Here is a 19,051-nt window from a genome sequence, read left to right as displayed (position 1 = left end):
TAGGAGAATCGGTGTGTTCGGAATGGTTATTTCCGCGTATAGACTTCCTGTAATGCAGTTTGACTTTTCAAAGATTGTTTACAAGCAAATTGCAGAGTGCATAATCGTCGGATTGGTCTAATAATCCCGGTGTTGTTAGCGGCGGAGTTACCGAGATTAATGAAAAATGAGCTTGTCAAGACGTTGCGATCTGTTGCTGAACTTAAGACGGTAGCTCCGACTAATTCCCTGTGACCCACTTGTTGCGTTTAGGTTATGGTGTTATAAACAAAAATATGTTGGGTATAAATGTTGGGTTTTCATGATCAGTTCTTGTATGCCAGACGGTAGGAATGGAGGGTCCAGGTCTGAGCTTGTTTCAGGGCTCGGAAAGCATACGGCTAAATACGAGTACACAAGGCTTAGAGGAGGATGAAGAGCAGGAAGACATCAAGCGGCGTAACAAGGAGGTGCAGTTTATTTCACGCTACCTTAGTTTCCTTCTGTTTCATCAGTAGATGTTACTTTCGAGCCTGTATCTGCTCGAACGGTTTCGTTTAAATGGGGCGAGTTTAACGATCGTGATTATGATAGAATCTTCGATGTTTCAGATCAAGGATCTCCTGACTAACGCGTTCGATGACTTAGATGACGACGATGATATTAGTTCTGTTAATAGCAGTCATTATCAAGACAGTACTAAAGAAGTGGAGGGCTCTAATACAGGGATAAATTCCTATACCCAAGGAGTCGTGTCGCCCCATAGCCAAACTGTATCGCAGCTGCAGAAAGAGTTTGGGGTTTATGATTGCGTCGAGAGTTTGAATAATCGTGACAACGCCATGACGAATCACAGGTCGGAATTAGAAATCGGCCCTTCGATCTCAGACATACAGAGGGATTTTAATATGTACGGTCGCACGGATATGCCGTATTCTAAAAGTAATAGGAGTAACGATACGCACGATGTTACTGCAGAGACGCCTTACGAATTGGCGAGACCACCGAATTCTGGATTCCCTAGGGATTTGAGACCTCAGGCTAACGAAGAGTATACGTTCAATGAAAATTATCCGTATAATTATCAGACCCCAGCTAATCATTACGATCCTCAAAGTAAAGCTTATTCCAATAATGGCTATATCGATGGTTATGAAAATAACGTACAGGGTAAAGAAATTCATGAGTTCGGCGGCGGTGATAATGTTACATCTGATCATTTGAATCATTGTTACAAAACGAGCCCGAATGGTAGACAACGGGACGATAATGTGGCTTATAAAACTGCTGAATACGAGAGTAAAGAGCAATTAGAAGTTTTGTATACAGTTCGAATGAGAGAAATTAATCGACTAACAGAAGGGATGCAGCAGTTGCAGTTGGAGAAGGAGGAGGAAAAGAATCAGCTTGGTAGAAAGATAGCGCTTTTACAAGCGGAGATCGAGAGGTCAAACATATCTAGGAATCAGACGCAGCATGCTCTGGGTAAGGTCTAGTGGTAGAACGGTAGTATAATAGACGATTGTCTGTGAGAAGGATTATAAAGACACTTATCATTTTATAGTCGATGCGAAAGCTGAGATTGCTGATCTCCACAATCAAATAACATCGTTGAAGGAAAAGAATGCAGTTCTAGAGAAAACTAATCAGAATGTAAGACCCTTTCGTATTTTATAATTTCATGATACGATTATTACAACATTTGCCATTATATTTATAACTCTAATAATGAATCTTAGATGTCGGAGGAATTAAACGTCGCGAGAGATTCTGTAATAGAACTGCAACAGAAAGTAGCCGTGTTGGAAAGAGTACAAGCCCTGCAAACAAATGATAAGACGCACGAGAAATTTTTAAAACAGGCGCAAGAGAAACATGCAGTTGAGATGAGAAATATGCAGATTCAAATAGATGTCCTTACGGACAAGTTGAATGCAAAGGTATTTGCAAATTCATGTTAAATTCTTTACGCGTTCATTCGCTGTTATATTGTAATGAGAAATGAAAATTTGGATCTGCAATTGTAAGTATATATAATAATGATATTTGTCATAGCTGCTCAATATGGATTCCAACACTCAATGTATATGGGCAAGTTTTTGATATTGTATTTTGTTCAAAATGTTTGAAATATTTCACTACATTTGTTGATTTATTACCAAGAGAGTAGAGTTATGCGAGAACCCGAAAATGTTGGGTCGGGTCGGGACAAGAATTTTTCTCGGGGTCGGGACGGGTTCCCGAGGGTTTCGGGATTCCCGAGAATGTCGGGATTCCCGAAAGTGGCGGGATTCGTATTATTAGGACTGATTGATGTTTGTATTTCGGAAAATTAACAACGTCTCTACACTTTTTCTTACGATGCGTTGAATGTGTGATATCGTATTCATTAAACGGGTGCTTAGAATATTCCGCAGTCCCGACTCTGTCGAGAATCTCGACTCTCTCGAGAACCCCGACTCTCCCGAGAATCCCGAATCTCTCGAGAGTCCCGGACATTTTCGGGATCCCGACCCCATTCGTCCCGACCTCAGGTTCCCGACATTTTCGGGTTCTCGCACACCTCTATAAGAGAGATACTGATTGCGTTTGAAACAGATCAATGTTTTTCAATTCATATACGTTTTCAGGCATGTAGAAAATATTGCATGATAATCGTATTATAGGTTGAAAGTTTTAGTACGAACACATTTTCTCGATATTTCTCACTTATTCGAAGAAATTAATTTTCTGCCTTTGTATTGACAGGAAACATCATACGTTGCTTTGGAAAATAAATTAGCTGATGTACGAAGAGCACACGAGGCGCTTATGGTAGAGAAAGGGGATACTATGAATCGTTTAGCACAAGCGTTAGAAGAAAGTCAAGCACAATGTCGCAATTTAATGGCTACAAATAATGCTCAACAAGTAATGCAGCTTCAGGCACAGATTAAAGTTCTGTCACAGGAGAAAGAGGAAACGCAGAGAATGATTCAGGAATTACAGGTATCCCGATGTGCTAATTTTCTTGTAGGAAAGGATATAAAATAGACGGTTTTGATTAATTCTGAAACCTATGTTTAAAATGCAAATGCGTTCTATATAAATGAATATACGTTTACAGAATAAATTAGAAGTAGCAAAAAGTGATGTAGCGCAGTACGATTCTTTATTAACAACAACATTGGAGGATGAATCTGATTCTATTAGACAAATGAAATTAGGCGAATTTCACAACAAATCGAAGTCAAAACCATACGACGATATCACGAATAAGTTAAGAGGGGAATTGCAAAGGTGAATTATATTTACTTCAAATGATTGTATATCACGTTAAATGTAATATCTTCTTCTGATATCGTATTATAATCTTCAGATGTTTAGCTGGGCATGCTGTAAAGCGGAAGGAAATAACTCGATTGGAGAATACTTTATCGCAAAAAGGAAAAGAGCTTGACAAAGCTCTAACGGTAGCTGATACGTGCCAACAAGAAGCTACTCGATATGCCAAGCGCGTTAATGATTTGGAGCAAGAACTTAAGTCTGTACTTACAGATCAAGCTATGAAAGCAAACGCTCAAATACAGAAGCTGTCCAATCATCTGAGCGATGTGAAGAAACAGTACGAACTACTCCGCGAAGAGAAGATTGGATTGGAGCAGAAGTTAGAAGAAGCGTTAGCAATTAATCAAGAAACGTTTAAGAAGTTACATGAAGACAATATAAATAAGCAAGAAAAAGACGCCATTGATGAGTACAACAAAGAATATTTAGAAATACATGCTAAGGCTGTAGAAAGAGTTAGGCTAGAAGCACAAATTGAAGTAGTGCAATTATCGTAAGTATTTTAACATGACCGTTTCTACAAAATAACATTCTGTCGCATAATATAATTTCAGTATCTATTATAATACTTGGAATCTCTGATATATAAGAAATGCTTTGATTTGTAGTGTGCAATTAGAACAAACACAAAAAGAGTTGAATCGTGTTAAGGAATTGTATATAGATGTTTGTAGTACAAAGGAGCAGTTAATAAGTGAGCACAAGTCTGAAATCAAAATGTTAAAAGAGAAATATGCTACCTTAGAAGAACGCGAGAAAGATATCGAGAAATACGAACACGACTTGCAGGCACAAGTAAAAATAACGGAAAAATTAACACAAGAATGTGACTCGGTTAGAGGTAAAGTGATGGAATTAGAAAAAGATTTAAATCACGAACGGAAGAAGAAAGAAGAGTACACGAAGAAAATTCATCAGGAAATTGAAAGAGGTAAATGGTATTGTGTAAATTAATAAGCCTGCATGATTTCCATGCGACCTAACATTGGAACAGAATTTTATTGAAACATACTATTTCCAGCTAAGGAAGAAGCATTAAGCGAATTGCGCAATGCTTATCCAAATCAGGAAATAAGCGTGCTCTTGCCAGATCATTGTTCGGAGCATTTAGAGAAAATTAATCAAGTATGTTGATATTAATAAGAATGACTTTATTCGTAGAATTGTACACATCATTTTTAAAATTCGTTTACGTTATAGCTAGAAGAAGATTGCAAACGTCTTGAGGATAAATTGCACGCCGCTGTAGATGAACATATGAAAATTTCGGAATATCAGTCCGAACTAGACGATGCTAGATTAAAAATTGCGCAAGTAGAAATTTCATTGGAGTCGTGGAAGAAGAAATATGAAAGTGCAATTAACGAGAGGAATGATCTCGTTGCTAAAATTTCTAAGCTCGATTCAGAATTGTCGAATATCAAGAGGAACTCAAAGATCGAGGATTCCGACGATGTAAAATCGAAAGTGGCTCGATACCAAGTGGAAAATGAAGCTTTAAAGAATAAATGTGAAAATTTGTTTAGCGAAAGAAACGTTTACCACGATAAAATCACACAGTTGGAAGCAGAATTATCAGAGACAAAGAAGATAGTTGGAAGTTTTGAGAGTAGGTTTAAGAAAAGTAACGAGGTATCGTTGAGTTCGAAGTGTGAATTGGAAAAGGAACTTTCTCACTACAAAGATCTGGTGACGCAATTAAGTAGTAAAATAAACGTCTTGAAAGCTGGAAGAAAGAACGACTTAGTTATGGAGCAGAAAATCAAACAATTAGAAAAAGATTTGCAAGGGAAGGAAGAGGAATTGGAAAGATTGAAGGACTTTGAGAAGATAAAAGGGGAAAGGGATCACCTTGTTTCAAAGCTGAAAAATCAAGCCAAGCAGTTCGAGCAATATGTTAAAAATCAGAAACAAGTATCCGCCGAATTAAACTTATCGCCACGTAGTTCAAGCGACGGAACAGATTTCCAAAAGATAAAGGAGATTATGATAAAAGAGGTCCGGGAGGAGATGGAGCAGAAAGTAGTCGAGGAGCTGAGGGGTATAGAAGAGCAGCATCGGGAGAGAAGGAAGGAATTAGAAGAAAGGTATAAAACAGTTCTGTTGGAGCTGCAAACCAGATGTAATGAAAAGTCGCAGGAAGTGGAAAGCTTGAAAGAGGCGATGCTTGCGGAAAAGGTAAAAATTCATTCATCTTTCAAAGCAAAGGAGCAATTTGTTAGTCAAATGATTGAAACCAAACTAGAAACTTACTACAAAGAATTGGTGGCGCGAAAGTTGAAAATCGAAAAGTTACAGGAAGAATTAAATCAAAAAGAGAATGATGTGGAGGAGGAGAGAAATCTGATGGCTCAAGTAATGACTAAATGGGCTGCAGAGATTAGGGAGATAAAAGACAAGGAAGTTGAGATGAGCGAGAAGTTGCAGCAATTAAAGGAGAGCGAGGAGAATTTGAAGGCAGAGATAAAGGCATTGAAAGAGAAGGAGAAAGAGATGAAAAGTAATATCGATACGTTAAAACATAAGTATCAGTCAGCAAAGAAGACTGCAAATAATTATAAGGTAATTTTGCATATACTATAAAAGGGAACGGGAATATTTTCCTTTACTTTGGTTTATTGTTTCTAATTTAATTGCGCAAATTATTTTAGGAGCATGCGGAGAATAAAGAGAAATTCTTACTAAGCGAATGCAAGCGTATAGAAGAAGGATATAAAAGAGCCATGAATCAAGTACAACAGAAACTTGATGCAATTGTTAGTACTCAAGAAGAACAAGTGACGACAAAGCTTAAAGAACTTGAGTGTCAGTATACAGAGAGGATAGAACAAATGCGACTTACACTGAAGTACAAAAGTAAATGTTGAAGTATGTATCGATATTTTAGTATGCAATATAGCTTTCGTAGTTTAAAACGCAAAACGTAGTTAGAAGAGGCTAGATATTTTTTAATTTAAAGCACTTTATTGTACAACACTTTATTAGAAGATTTTTATTTTAGGGACCAATAGGTTAAATTGATATATGTATATTAATAGGATTATTCACATTTGTTTGCTGTACTTTATTAACAAGAGACAGCTAACGCAAATGTAATTTTAGACGCAAATACGAAAGTACAATTTCCCGGTTAATCATTAAAGGGTACTAATTAAATGATAAAATCTATACGTTAGTTGAGAAATAAGCGAAATTGTAAAAATATCAAAGAACCATTTTCACACTTATGAATTATTATCTTAGAATGTTATAAATTATCTATGTCTAAAGCATAAACAAGTACTCCTGAATAAGATAGAAACATTTAGTCACATGTTTTCACTGAACATTATGACATAATATTCTAATGCAAGACTGGATCTTTACTATATCTTCTTTCTTATGAAATAGAAGTCTTCGTAGGCTTTAAGGAGATTTAAATAGCTGTAGCAAAATAAATGTAACTTTCTTTCCCGACTAAGAATCTCGAAGTATACCTTGAGTATTAAGAAATTGTTCACAGTTTTTAAACACTGTACAATACAAGATTGTACAAAATGTGAACGTTTTTTTAGAGAGAGAGATGTGTTATGCATCAAATTTTTTTAATTACGCTCGATGTGTAAGGTGAAGTTACAAAATCAACATATTAAAAATGAAGATTGGAAAACTTTATGCCAGTTTGAAATTCAGAAGTTTAAAAACTGAGTGTGAAAGAATTCGTCGGTTGATTTTAATTCACTTTTTCAGCACATGCATGTAAAATGTTTTGTACAAACTAGTACATGTAAACACTTTGTAAATGAAGTAAGAAGCCATAATTTTTTCTAATCTTATAATTTATTTTATAAGATTAAATATGCGTGTAATATACCCACAAATAACTGTCAAACTACAGACTGCTGCGATTAGTTTTATCTCGTAAAACTTTTTATACCAATTTTAGAACTAGCTCTTAACAAGCATCCTTATATGTATTCTGAAAAACATCCTTGAAGGCAGTGTTATGATTTAAAGCATATATTTTGGAAACCTATTGTATGTTGACTAAGACTCATGACATTTATGCATTATGTATTTGTACATTAAATACGATTAATTTTACCGGTGTCATCACTGTCATGCTTTGATAATAACGATCCTTGATGATAGTATAATTATAAAACCATCACTGGATAGAGAGTATTATTAATATTAGTTATGTATTTTTGTATGTAGAGTGAATTAATTTATTTTTTGTAATAAAGATTTTATGTCAGTGTCTATTAATTACTTCATCTAGATAAAATGAAACCCTACAATTTTTTATATAATATATATCAATATAACAATAGAAGCGTACATCAGTGCGTATGAAAATTACACAACTCTGGTTTGTATTGGGTCGGAATGCCAAAATAAAATATAAAACATCCCCCAGGCGGCAGGAAATACAATGACCAAAGTTATAGACCTGGATTAGATTTGTATAACGGTTCAACCACAACGAATTGAACCACGTGTTACATTGTAGTCTCAACATTCCCGATACCTTTTAAAAACCTTTAGAGCCGCCTTCGAAGTGTAGATAACATAGGAAGTGACACTTAAATGATAAAAAAATTTCAAGTCGCCAAAAATCCTTCTTGCAAACATTATTTCTATGTAAAATGAAACTGTTTCCAAAATTTCAGCCAATTCGCAGCATGGAGGTTTTCGGAAGTGCAGCAAAAAATTTTATTATCTACCTTTAGTACATAAATAAATAGAAAAGCATGCATAGACTTTAGTATATTAATTAATCTTCTAGACCCCTCACGTGCGCTGGTGGAATGTGTATCTATGGAACAGCAGGTCCAAAATCAAATTTCATTTTTTTCTTTATAAACTATCTGAGTGTAGTTTCCGTTGCAAGTACGGATTCTTTGATCGAAAACAAATTTTTTGAAATACGTTCGAAAAACTGTCTATCTTATTCGCGGATTTTCGAAACTTTTCTTGTAAAGCGCACCATTTCTACAAAAATAATTTGTTTAAGAAATGGGTACTTGCAACCGAAACTCATGTAGTTTATAAAAAAAAATGAAATTTTATTTTGAACCCGCTGTTTCATAGTTACACATTCAACCAGCGCACATGGGGGGTCTAGAAGATTAATTAATATATTAAAATTTATGCATGCTTTTCTATTTTTTTTTATAGTCTCTTAAGACATTGTACTAAAGGTAGGTAATACAAATTTTATATGAAAACTGTAAATTATTCCTGAAAAAAATTGTTAAAAACGGCTTACTTTTCTGCCCGTCGCAGTGGTGTTCCTCCTTAAACTTTCTGGTACACCCTGTAGACTGTAGACTGACGCGCTGTGAAGTCTGTTATTGGTCATTGCTAATTATCACAATCAGAAGTGGTCAGAGTCTATTCAGATCTCATTGACAACGGATCACGATGAAGCTCCAGTACGCTTCGCTTATAATATTTGTTGTATTATGGCAACCTGCCTTACAACAGTTTCTTTCAAATAGATTTCACGGCAATTTCCTACAGCAATTGCGTAGTCGCAACGAATTGCCCAGCGGGAAATACAAATATCAGATTGAAACGATTGATGTGCCGGTACGTACCATATGTACTTCCAACAGTTCGTACTGTTGAATTTCTAATATTTAAAGTCTTAATCTTTAATAATATTTTAAGAGATACTAGAGCTTGCATGTATACCGAATCTCAACTTCTTAAGCTTCAGCTTCTACTTCATTTAATACTTATTATTATTCTTTCATTTGTAATGAAATAGTTTTAAAAGACAGTATACATAACATGTATTTTTTCACAGGTGGATCACTTTAGTTTCTCAATACAAGACACATTTAAACTAAGGTATCTTCTAAATAATACTTGGCAAAAAGAAGACGATGCACCTATTCTATTTTATACCGGAAATGAAGGTAGCATTGAAACTTTTGCTGAAAATACGGTAAGGATGAAACTTGATAATACTTTTAAGCTTTTAAATGTCTTTTACAAGCGTATATTTTTGTAATGCAGAGAATGTTTATGTATAGTGCGCATCTAATTAATTTGGCTCCTTTTAATTGTAATTATTACATATCCTTCTGCTGGATTCTATATTAACCAGTATATTTTACAGGGATTTATTTGGGAGGTAGCACCAGAATTAGGAGCATTAATCATTTTTGCTGAGCATCGTTATTATGGTGAATCTATGCCATATGGTAATAAGTCTTACGCGGATTCCCACCATTTGGGATACTTAACATCTGAACAAGCTCTAGCAGATTACGTGGATCTTATTCAGTATTTAAGATCCAAACCAGGGAACAAGCGAAGCCCCGTCGTAGTTATTGGCGGTTCGTACGGCGGTATGCTTAGTGCATGGATGCGTATGAAGTACCCACATATTGTACAGGGGTTAGTTGATAGAGTAATATATGAGAGGACACTTATGTGCATAAATTCTTAAATAATATGTAATAAAAAATATTAATCTAAAATTAATATTACAGAGCAATTGCAGCGTCAGCTCCAATACTCCAATTTACTGGAATTGTACAGTGTGAAGCTTTTGCACGAATAGTTACATCAGACTTTAACAAATCTCATCAAAATTGTCCGAAACTTATTCGTAGATCATGGAGTGTAATTACCAATGTAACATCAACTGGTAATAAATTCATCTATATTTAATTAGCTCAAGTTCCGGAGCATTGTAGATTAGTGCAATAGATTTCTTAACATGTGTAATTGACTTCTTTTAACAGATACAGGGAAAACATGGTTGTCTGATAATTGGAAGTTATGCCAACCGTTAAAGAATGCGGCTGACGTTAAACAATTAAAATCTTTCTTGGAAGACATTTATACAAACCTTGCTATGGTGGACTATCCATATAAAGCTAACTTTTTGGCACCGTTACCCGCTTATCCCATTAATGTATGTGTATTAAATTCTAACAAGTTAATTTAGTATTTATAAAGGATTATACCAGAATATTACATTTCTTAATATTAGAATGTTAAGGGATCATTCTGATAATCACGCCGCAAAATTCGGCAACATTCAGGCTTTTTTCTCTCAGTGAATGCAATGAATAACAATGTCAAACTTTTTTTCATTTATTAAGCTACTTGTAATGTATACGGAACAATTTTTTAAATACACTTTTAATTGTGTTTTTTCAATGTTATCTGGAGTTCAAAATCGCGCCAGAAAAAAACTCCAGATGACATTGAAAAAACACAATTAAAAGTGTATTTAAAAAATTGTTCCGTATACATACTAAGTAGCTTTATAAATGAAAAAAAGTTTGACATTGTTATTCATTGTATTCGCTGAGAGAAAAAAACCTGAATGTTGCCGAATTTTGCGGCGTGATTACCAGAATGACCCCTTAAATATAGTATATTGTTGTTTTTCTTTTTATCTTTGCACTATATCCTATTTCAGGCTGTGTGCAAACACTTAACAAACGGATCACTGACTGGAACAGACTTGTTAGTTGCGATTCATAAAGCAATTAGTGTATTCACTAATTACACTAGCGAAACAAAATGTTTATCCTTAAATGATTCAACGCCGCAATTAGGTGCTACAGGATGGCCTTATCAATCGTGCACGGAAATGGTGATGCCAATGTGCCCAGACGGAGTAAATGATATGTTTGAACCTAATCCATGGAATTTCGATGATTATGCCAAAGACTGTGTGAAACAATTTTCGGTAAAACCACAGCCAAATCTGATTTGCGAACGATATGGATGTACAGAGTTATCAACTGCGACAAATATTATTTTTAGGTGTGTACTGTTAAATGATCTTAAATATGTGTTATATTTGAAATATGTAGTTGAAAATATTCAAGGATTTATATACTTTCTACGTTTTGTTTTAGTAATGGTTTGCTGGATCCATGGACTAGCGGTGGAGTAATACGAAACTTGTCTGCGTCAGCAGTAGCCATAATAATTCCAGAAGGTGCTCACCACCTTGATTTAAGGGGCAGCGATGCTAACGATCCATATAGTGTAATCTTAGCACGAAAATATCATCGCTTTTTCATTAAACAATGGATCAAAGAATATCGTACGAAACCGGGAAAATAATTAGTTAAGTACTATCATAGATAGTCTGAAAAGAAACATGTATGTACGTCATAATTACTCATCTTTATTTCGTAACTCATATGTGAAAAAGCGTAACGTACACACAATAATAATTATAAATATTTTCTATCTTAATTGTTTTAAGTAATAGATAAGTCAATTAAAAAATAATACAAGCATATTATTATCACAGTAATTATATAATGCACGTGCTTGAGTAAAATTTAAAATGCAGACGGATAAAACTGTAGAATACATTTGATAAAAATCATTAAGTACTAATTGAAATATATTTAAAATACGGTTTTGTTATAATAATATTCCTCCTTTGATCTGTTCTTCACAACTCAGATGACTCGAATTAAAAGGATTATATATAATATACATCTCAACTGCTAAGATTTAAATTATTATGTTCGTTCCCCGGAATGATTATTTTAAACCACTTTGACTAAAAAATTCAGTGTCACCGCCGTGCTAAAAAATCTAATCTTTATGAAAGTATACACGAACGACAATGTAAAAAGACACAAGTATGCTAACAATTATTTGATAAAAATTGCACTCTCATTCTTTTCAGTTACATGCATTGAATTTATCCCTATGTAGAGCAAAAGATTTTATTTCATATCACACAGGTACAGCACATTATTTTCCTCTCTAAAGTCTTTAGACCCAACTTCTATTTAATAGTAATTAATATTGCATGCTATTAAATATGAAAATGTAATCTCTATGAATTTGTAGTCATTATCGATCGAATTTTAGAGACGTCACAGAGAAATATAAATCCATGAAACGTAAAACCTATTATGACAATTCACTTCGATTATCATATAACTTTCATGAGTAATAAGAGAATTACCTGGTTTGAAGTAAATTTCAATTCTATCGAGTTTAGTTAAAAATTGTATCATATTATAATTGGTATAACACGATTCTGACGCAAGTTAGCATTATCAAGCAGCAAAAAATAGTTTGAACAATTTTTCTTTTCATTTCTCCATTTCTAAACTATATATCATTATACACCACTGAAATTGTAGTTTGGGGAGATCGATTCTTTAGTTGAGATATTGTCATACTGTATTACACGCCCTTTACTTCTATATATATATAATGTGCAAAATAGGATCGAATGTACCCGATGTTAAATAATAACAAATACAAATCACATGCAGCCTAGGTATCTCCGTACAAATTATATACACAAAAAAATAAATAAAAATAATACTTCGCAAAAAATACTAAAAAAAGGTACTCGGTGAAAAATAAATATATCTATCATTTCATATAGTTTAAATATATTTTTAGTGTGGAGTACGCCTATGTGCTGTAGTTGGCCTTGGAACTCCAGATCGACCTCTTATTTTTTTTGGTTGCACAAAAGTATTGTCAATTCCATTATTATAAGAAAGGTATATGTTCGACATATCCGGCTGAGTTTGCTATAATGTTATGATTACGGTGATTGTTTATAAAACGGAGTATCGGTTAGAATAAATTTGCTAAATACATACGTCTTTGTTGCTTCCCACTGGCGGTGTTGCCTGCGCCTTGCGCATGTTATTACCAGTATATGCCACACACTTTAATTGCCACTCTCCAATATCTTCATTCCAATGAACGTATCTTTCAACCATTGTCTGCAAAAAAATTTGGTAAATTTTATTCACACATGTTTAATACATACAGTACCGGTCAAAAGAAAGTTTAAACTGTGAACAGTAACAGAAGTAAACACTTCCGTTAAAAAGAATTGTATCTTAAAATTTATATCCCACAGATTAGAGGGGTTCCTAGAGTAGACCAGTGATGCCAACGTAATACTTAAAGCAGGCCTGTCCCGCAACCGCGAGTTGCTCTTCGCTCTTGAAGGCACCAAGCCAGGCCCCTCGCGCCCCTCAAGAGCGAAAGGTCCTCTGCCTGTGGGGCACAACCGGATAATAACTTTTGAAAATACAGGTCCCACCGTTTTGAGAAAAACCCGTTTAAAGTGTTACGTGGGCGCCGAGTGGCCGGTTGTTACCCATGCATTTGCCGCTACTCAAATGCCTATAACTTCGGGAATTTTACGAATTTCAACAAATTCTTTTAAACACGTATTCCTAAAAGGTTGAACATTCAAAAAATGAAATGAAAAAAACCGACTTTTAGACCGGAAGGTCCCCTTAAAGCCAAGTATCAAGTTTCGTACGCAGGGCATGCAAAATATCAGTTTCAAACTTTCTTTTGACCGGATACTGTATTAATGTAACCATAAAATAACACACATACTTGATATTGAACAGGGATATAACTGTTTACTATTAACTCTTGAAGCTGTAATTCTCTACCAATACCTCTAACGCCTTCTAAAAGCCCTTCCATTTCTCTTTGATGTTCTTGCTGCAAATCAGACAATTCTGCCTTAACAGACATTAACATTGTATACACTCTGGCCAATTTTTTAGTTTTCCCTGCCGCTTCTTCTTGCAAAGAAGAATACTTCTCTTCTATGTCGATACGTTCAGCCTCTTTTGCTTCGATAGCTTTCTTCAATTGCTCTTCTCTACTTTTACGTTGGTCGAGTTCAATCGCCGCAGCGGCTAATAATTGTTCTTGAGCCTCCGCTTTCTCCAATAAATTTTCACCACCGACTAAAATCTTATTTTGCAGATTTTGCATCTTTTCTCGCAATGCTTCCTTCTCGCTCCTGTAGAATTTAATATTTTGTATATACCGTCGATGTACATAGTTATCTTTCGCATGAATTTGTTAAATACTTACTGAGTTCTTTTCAGCTCTATGACGTCTTTATCGTCGGGGCTCTTATCCTCCCTCTCAGCCTTATCAATCTTTTCAGTGGAATCCGTATCTCTGTCTTCCAGTTCTTCCATTGTTAATATTTGACTTCTTCTACGTCTTGCTTTCTTCTCGTGCCTACTTTGTCCTGTCTCTTCGGAATCTTCCGAGTCCTCGTCAGACTCGGAAATCTCAGTACCATTTTCCTCCAACTGTTTACGCAGCTGTTCGATCTCCACTTGAAACTGACGAAGTAAAGCGTCCTTCGGATCTTCATTAATTCTCGCTCTGTTTTTAATGTTTTTCGCGCGATTCGCGTAACGAAGCGTGCTTATAGTTTCGTCGTAGTTTATGTCCGCCGGGCTTGCGTTCGCGCACTAAATTCAAGTAAACAATTACAGCACGCTATTTAACCGTCTGTATCCCTTTAAAAACAGCTGAAATATAATACCATCAATGTCTTCGAGTTACCACCCAAAGAGTCTTGAAGCAATCTCGTCAGTTTGGAATTCCTGTAAGGCACGTGTGAACTTTGACCGTCTACCAAAGCGGATATTACATTACCCAATGTCGAAAGTGACAAATTGATTTTCGTTGCTTCTCTTAAACGGACACCAGACGCTTTCGTTTTGCTTTGTCTCTCCGAGCCCTGCAGTAACACAGTAATGTAATAAATACGATCCGGGGGGGGGGGAGGCGTAAAATATTAATCGTAAGAGTTGCATACAGCTAAATCAACTAAATGCAGTTTGCCCATTTTAACATGTTGTTCTCCATCCTCCCCGAGTTGACTAGACTCGACTGTAATTGTAAATATCGCATGGGATCTAGAACTCGATACATTCATCGCCGTAGCCCCGACAACACCTAAACATAAGAATATCGTGCGATACAGCATTACTGGAAATATATTATCGCCACAAGCTGATACGTAGTACGGAAACTTCGAACAAGACACTTACGGTTCTTATTACCGAGAGACATTATTCGATCTAAATCATCGGCATTATTTACGACGTAACCGCTAAGATCTTTTACGAACACTCCGATGTCAGGTCTCTCCTTCACCTCTAGTCTCGTATTCTGATCTTTGCCTAATAGATCTCTGACTTCTTCATTATAGATCTCTAAATAAGTTGCGCGCACTAGGAATCTGCAATGAAACATCACTTACTTGAAAAATCTATTAAGCGAGAAACTCCGCGCTGTAACTAGGGAATTCAATCCTGGGATCCTGGCTGTTTTTTGGATTCTAAAACTCCCGGGATTTGATATATCAAGTTACAACTAATCCCGAGAATTTCGAGAATTTTTAAAAACGTAAATTACTTTACGAACAACTGAAAAATATAAAAATGGAATCCAAAAAACAACCGGGATCCTGGGATCCTGGGATTGGATTCCCTAGTAGTAACGTTCCTTTACATCCCTTACGCATACTCACTTCTGGTTCTCGTGAGCCTTAGCTATGTGCCCGAAGATATGGGCGAAGCTGTTAGGAATAATACCTCTAAGCTGCGGGGATGTTTTTGCCCCTGACATGGTGTAAGTTTTACCAGTGCCAGTTTGTCCGTACGCGAATATGGTTCCATTGTACCCCTGCAGAACTTTGTCCACGATAGGTCTTGCAGTTTCATTGTACACGTCGACCTGCGTCGAGTCTGTGTCGAAGACAGCATCGAAGGAGTATACTTTCGGCGGTTCTCCTTGCGCAGCATTAGGATTCTCAACGGTTATTTCGCTGTTTATAGTATCCACGCGTACTATATTTTTACAATGCCCGTCCAATTCTTTTCCATTTAACGGCCGTACGCGGACCACGACCCTAACGTTTTCTATTTCACCGAGCTCCGTTGTACTGTCCTAAAAGAATAATATAATTGTAAGAATTATCAAAAGGATACGTAGTTAAGATTATCGAGTAGCTGAAATTTCAAAGCATTAGTTAAAATAATACGATCGCGATAGCACGTCAGAATTTTGACAGCGAGAACTGTCAAACGCGTATTTGACAACATCCTTCGCTTATAGTACGTGCTTCTACGACGTAGAAGAATACTAACTACAGTCCCCGGCATTGCAGCTCTGGTTCCGTTTAAAGTCACATAAAAAACACGGTTTACAGCATAATACTATTTGATCCGAAAACACTGGTAAAACCCGATGGAATAGCAGACGACCTCCGTAAACAAATGGATCGATTTGTATAGTTGCAATTACACAGAGATTGGGGGGTGCAAGCAACTAGCGCCATCTGTATACCTGCATAGTTGGCAACTCGAGTGGTAAATCTCCGACACTTTCGGAAATTCTGTAAAATAAAGACTATAAATTAATTTGATCTAATCACTATTAAGTATCTAATAATATTTTGCTGCTGAAGATAAAGTAGATAAGGTTGAATTTTCCTAAATACATTATATGTACTTATAAGATGAATCCTAGCGATACAGCTGAACGTTAAATATTTGAAAATATAATATCAATTAAACACATTCGATTAAAACTGAATGAAATAATTTTTAAGTAACGTTAATGATACTTTATAAACTATTTCCATAAGTTATAATAAAAAAGTTCAATGTTTTAATTATCTTAGGAGGCGTAGTACAATTGTCTCCGCAGTACTGCCGTCACACTTTCGTATACATGCGACCATGACAGGATCCTAAACTTTTTTCCATCTTCTTATTCCCTTCAAATGCGAGAACTGCTCATACATATAGTTAGTGGGAATTAGATCTCTAGAAGCGTTTGCGCACATTGTGGCCACATTTTAATTCGACTCGTTTAATAACATACAAACTTGGCTTCCACGAAGCTAAATTTCACTTCCGCAAGAGTACATGTCGCAGCAGTGACTCACGTATTCATAAGTCTTCTACGTTACATCGATAACGCAGCGGGGCTCGGGGTACGAAGCGAACAAACAAATAGTAATTACAATGTGAAAAGTATTCTTCATTTACCAAATCAATAATACACATGCCACATAAACTGTACGATGTTCCAAACAATTGAAAACGGTAAGAAAGGAGGAGAATTGCCACGCGTTAAACCCCCGCAGCTTAAGGCTTGAGGAAAGCAGATTAACATCGTTAACAAGTATTCCCTCGTTTAGGGGTGCTGACGTTAGGAAGTTTCGTAGGCGATCAGGCGATGAACGCCCAATTTACGGAGACAATCGTCGGGTGGAAATCGCATGCATATGCGCCACGGACAATGGGGGAACGAATTCCCCCTCTGTGGGCCATGGTGGCCCCCCCTCCATGTATCTGGTACCCTGGAACCCCCGAAGCATCCGTCTCCCCACCTAGAAAGAGTACTCGTTTGAAGCGAAGGAGCAGCTGACGACCGTAACAATACATTCCCTGCGCACGCGAGAGCAATATGCTCTACGCAGGGTTACGGGAGACGACGGCGAACTTGGTTGCGCGCACGCTACTAGCGGCTAGATTGCCAGTGTTACAGCGATGTAAAGCCACCGGGACGCGTAGGCAGCAGGTAAGGACCTATCGACATCGATCTTGCTACTTTTTAACGTGCATGTACTAGGGTGATCGGGGGCTTTCAATTATGAAACTGCGGGGGCAACCGGACGTGATGCGTATTCATACGATCGTTGCTTGAATTTATTTCGGCATTAAAAACAGTGATATCGACTGTTTAAAATTAATGAACAGAAGGGTAATGTGATTTGGAAACACTTCGAAGGCATTGCCGAGCCTTAATTCCGGATAGAATGATGTTCGCTTAACGTTATTTGGCATGCTATTCAACGCGACTTTACGCTATATACATTGAACATTATTGCTAAATTATTAGATTGAATAAAGAGTTCGAATATATCGCAATTTTCGCGTTTTTAATAAGGTATTCATAGAACTGAATTCATATATTGTATATTCGTTCAAATATGAACAGAAATAATTCTGTTCATAGGTAATAATATACACTAAGTGATCAGATTATTAGAGCCACCTGCATAAATTTACGATTTCACATTAAAACAATTAATTTTTTAATGTAAGCCTGTAGTTACGCTGAATTCTTAGTATTTTTAAGCGATTTTTTATTAAGTATTCGTCTTTGCAAATTGTAAACATACACTTGGCAGCAATGTAGGCAACATTATCTGTCACGTGGATGATTTTATTTCTACACAAACAGAAAGTCATACTTTTCGTACTGTGGCTCAAATAATTTGATCACCCACTGTTGTAAGGCAATAAAATAACAAATAAGGAATTAATGTTTAACGATGATATTTTCTCGGAAGATTCTTTCATTAACAAATTCTTACAAGTAATAATTTCACGAGGCTGTCGATCAGTATCTAATTTATTTTTGCTAATTATTTACTATTTGTACAGTAGTATAAGTGCACGCTTTTAACTCGCCTGTTAAACCTTTTCGTCGCCGTGGAAGTGGAACGTTTTATCAACGAACCTGTTATTTCAAGTTAGATACCGCTCGGTAATATTCACTGTAGTTGTAGCATCGATAATTTTATTATTCTTCCGGAAGTTAGGTAGGTAGGGTGGATACACCATTTGTGGCCACTTTAAGATATTGTACCAGTTTTGGCCACTTCTTAAAAAATATAATATTTTTCCGTGTAAGCAATAAATGTAACCTTATATTTCTGGTGGTATACTAAACAAAATATTTATGATGTGAAATTCTCCACATAATAATGATAGCAATTTAAAAATAAGATAATTAAGCACATGACCATAAACAGTGCAATGGCCACAAACGGTACATCTACCCTATTGAGAGGGTCAATTGCATCTATAAATAATTATGAAGATAGAAATTATAATCCCTTAATAGAAATTACCGTCCCACGTCGTTTCCATGTGTATGTGATACTAGG

At 36.0% G+C, this 19,051-nt stretch overlaps 4 protein-coding genes and 1 long non-coding RNA gene across 9 annotated transcripts in view; 3 read left to right on the top strand and 2 right to left on the bottom strand.

The window, feature by feature from the left end:
• LOC143373001 (uncharacterized) overlaps positions 1-19,051 on the bottom strand; it is a 107,596-nt gene that overhangs the window by 53,475 nt on the left and 35,070 nt on the right. The window lies entirely within an intron of this gene.
• On the top strand, positions 34-7,554 carry LOC143373430 (uncharacterized). 5 transcript variants are annotated; one of them, XM_076820689.1, is made up of 12 exons: positions 34-449; positions 591-1,464; positions 1,544-1,632; positions 1,719-1,919; positions 2,728-2,967; positions 3,086-3,258; positions 3,338-3,799; positions 3,915-4,237; positions 4,328-4,431; positions 4,507-5,484; positions 5,605-5,868; positions 5,958-7,554. In XM_076820689.1, the coding sequence occupies exons 1-12, from the start codon at positions 333-335 to the stop codon at positions 6,171-6,173; spliced, it is 4,041 nt and encodes a 1,346-aa protein (XP_076676804.1). In that variant the 5' UTR covers positions 34-332; the 3' UTR covers positions 6,174-7,554. The 5 variants fall into 5 exon arrangements, with proteins under 5 accessions (XP_076676804.1, XP_076676803.1, XP_076676802.1 ...); XM_076820688.1 differs by having other exon boundaries at positions 5,599-5,868; XM_076820687.1 differs by having other exon boundaries at positions 35-449; positions 4,507-5,868; positions 5,958-6,174; positions 6,697-7,554.
• LOC143373434 (lysosomal Pro-X carboxypeptidase) lies at positions 8,613-11,523 on the top strand. The gene is made up of 7 exons (XM_076820698.1): positions 8,613-8,880; positions 9,101-9,241; positions 9,416-9,696; positions 9,792-9,949; positions 10,047-10,219; positions 10,733-11,082; positions 11,178-11,523. The coding sequence occupies exons 1-7, from the start codon at positions 8,713-8,715 to the stop codon at positions 11,386-11,388; spliced, it is 1,482 nt and encodes a 493-aa protein (XP_076676813.1). The 5' UTR covers positions 8,613-8,712; the 3' UTR covers positions 11,389-11,523.
• Klp64d (kinesin-like protein 64D) lies at positions 11,995-16,416 on the bottom strand. The gene is made up of 9 exons (XM_076820690.1): positions 16,236-16,416; positions 15,617-16,035; positions 15,135-15,325; positions 14,900-15,039; positions 14,624-14,821; positions 14,158-14,549; positions 13,666-14,083; positions 12,909-13,034; positions 11,995-12,836 (listed from the first exon to the last, which is right to left on the bottom strand). Exons 1-9 carry the CDS (start codon positions 16,248-16,250, stop codon positions 12,699-12,701), a joined length of 2,037 nt encoding a protein of 678 aa, XP_076676805.1. The 5' UTR covers positions 16,251-16,416; the 3' UTR covers positions 11,995-12,698.
• Positions 17,501-19,051, top strand: part of LOC143372994 (uncharacterized) — a 42,853-nt gene continuing 41,302 nt past the window's right edge. The window contains exon 1 of the mRNA XM_076819730.1: positions 17,501-17,676. The gene's annotated coding sequence lies outside the window, so the exon portion shown is untranslated. The remainder of the gene's footprint in view (positions 17,677-19,051) is intronic.

The sequence above is a fragment of the Andrena cerasifolii genome, chromosome 9 (genome assembly GCF_050908995.1).
Source record: "Andrena cerasifolii isolate SP2316 chromosome 9, iyAndCera1_principal, whole genome shotgun sequence".
Taxonomy (NCBI): domain Eukaryota; kingdom Metazoa; phylum Arthropoda; class Insecta; order Hymenoptera; family Andrenidae; genus Andrena; species Andrena cerasifolii.
The sequence above is the reverse complement of the archived record's forward strand: the minus strand, read 5'-3'. Positions and strand labels throughout refer to the sequence as shown.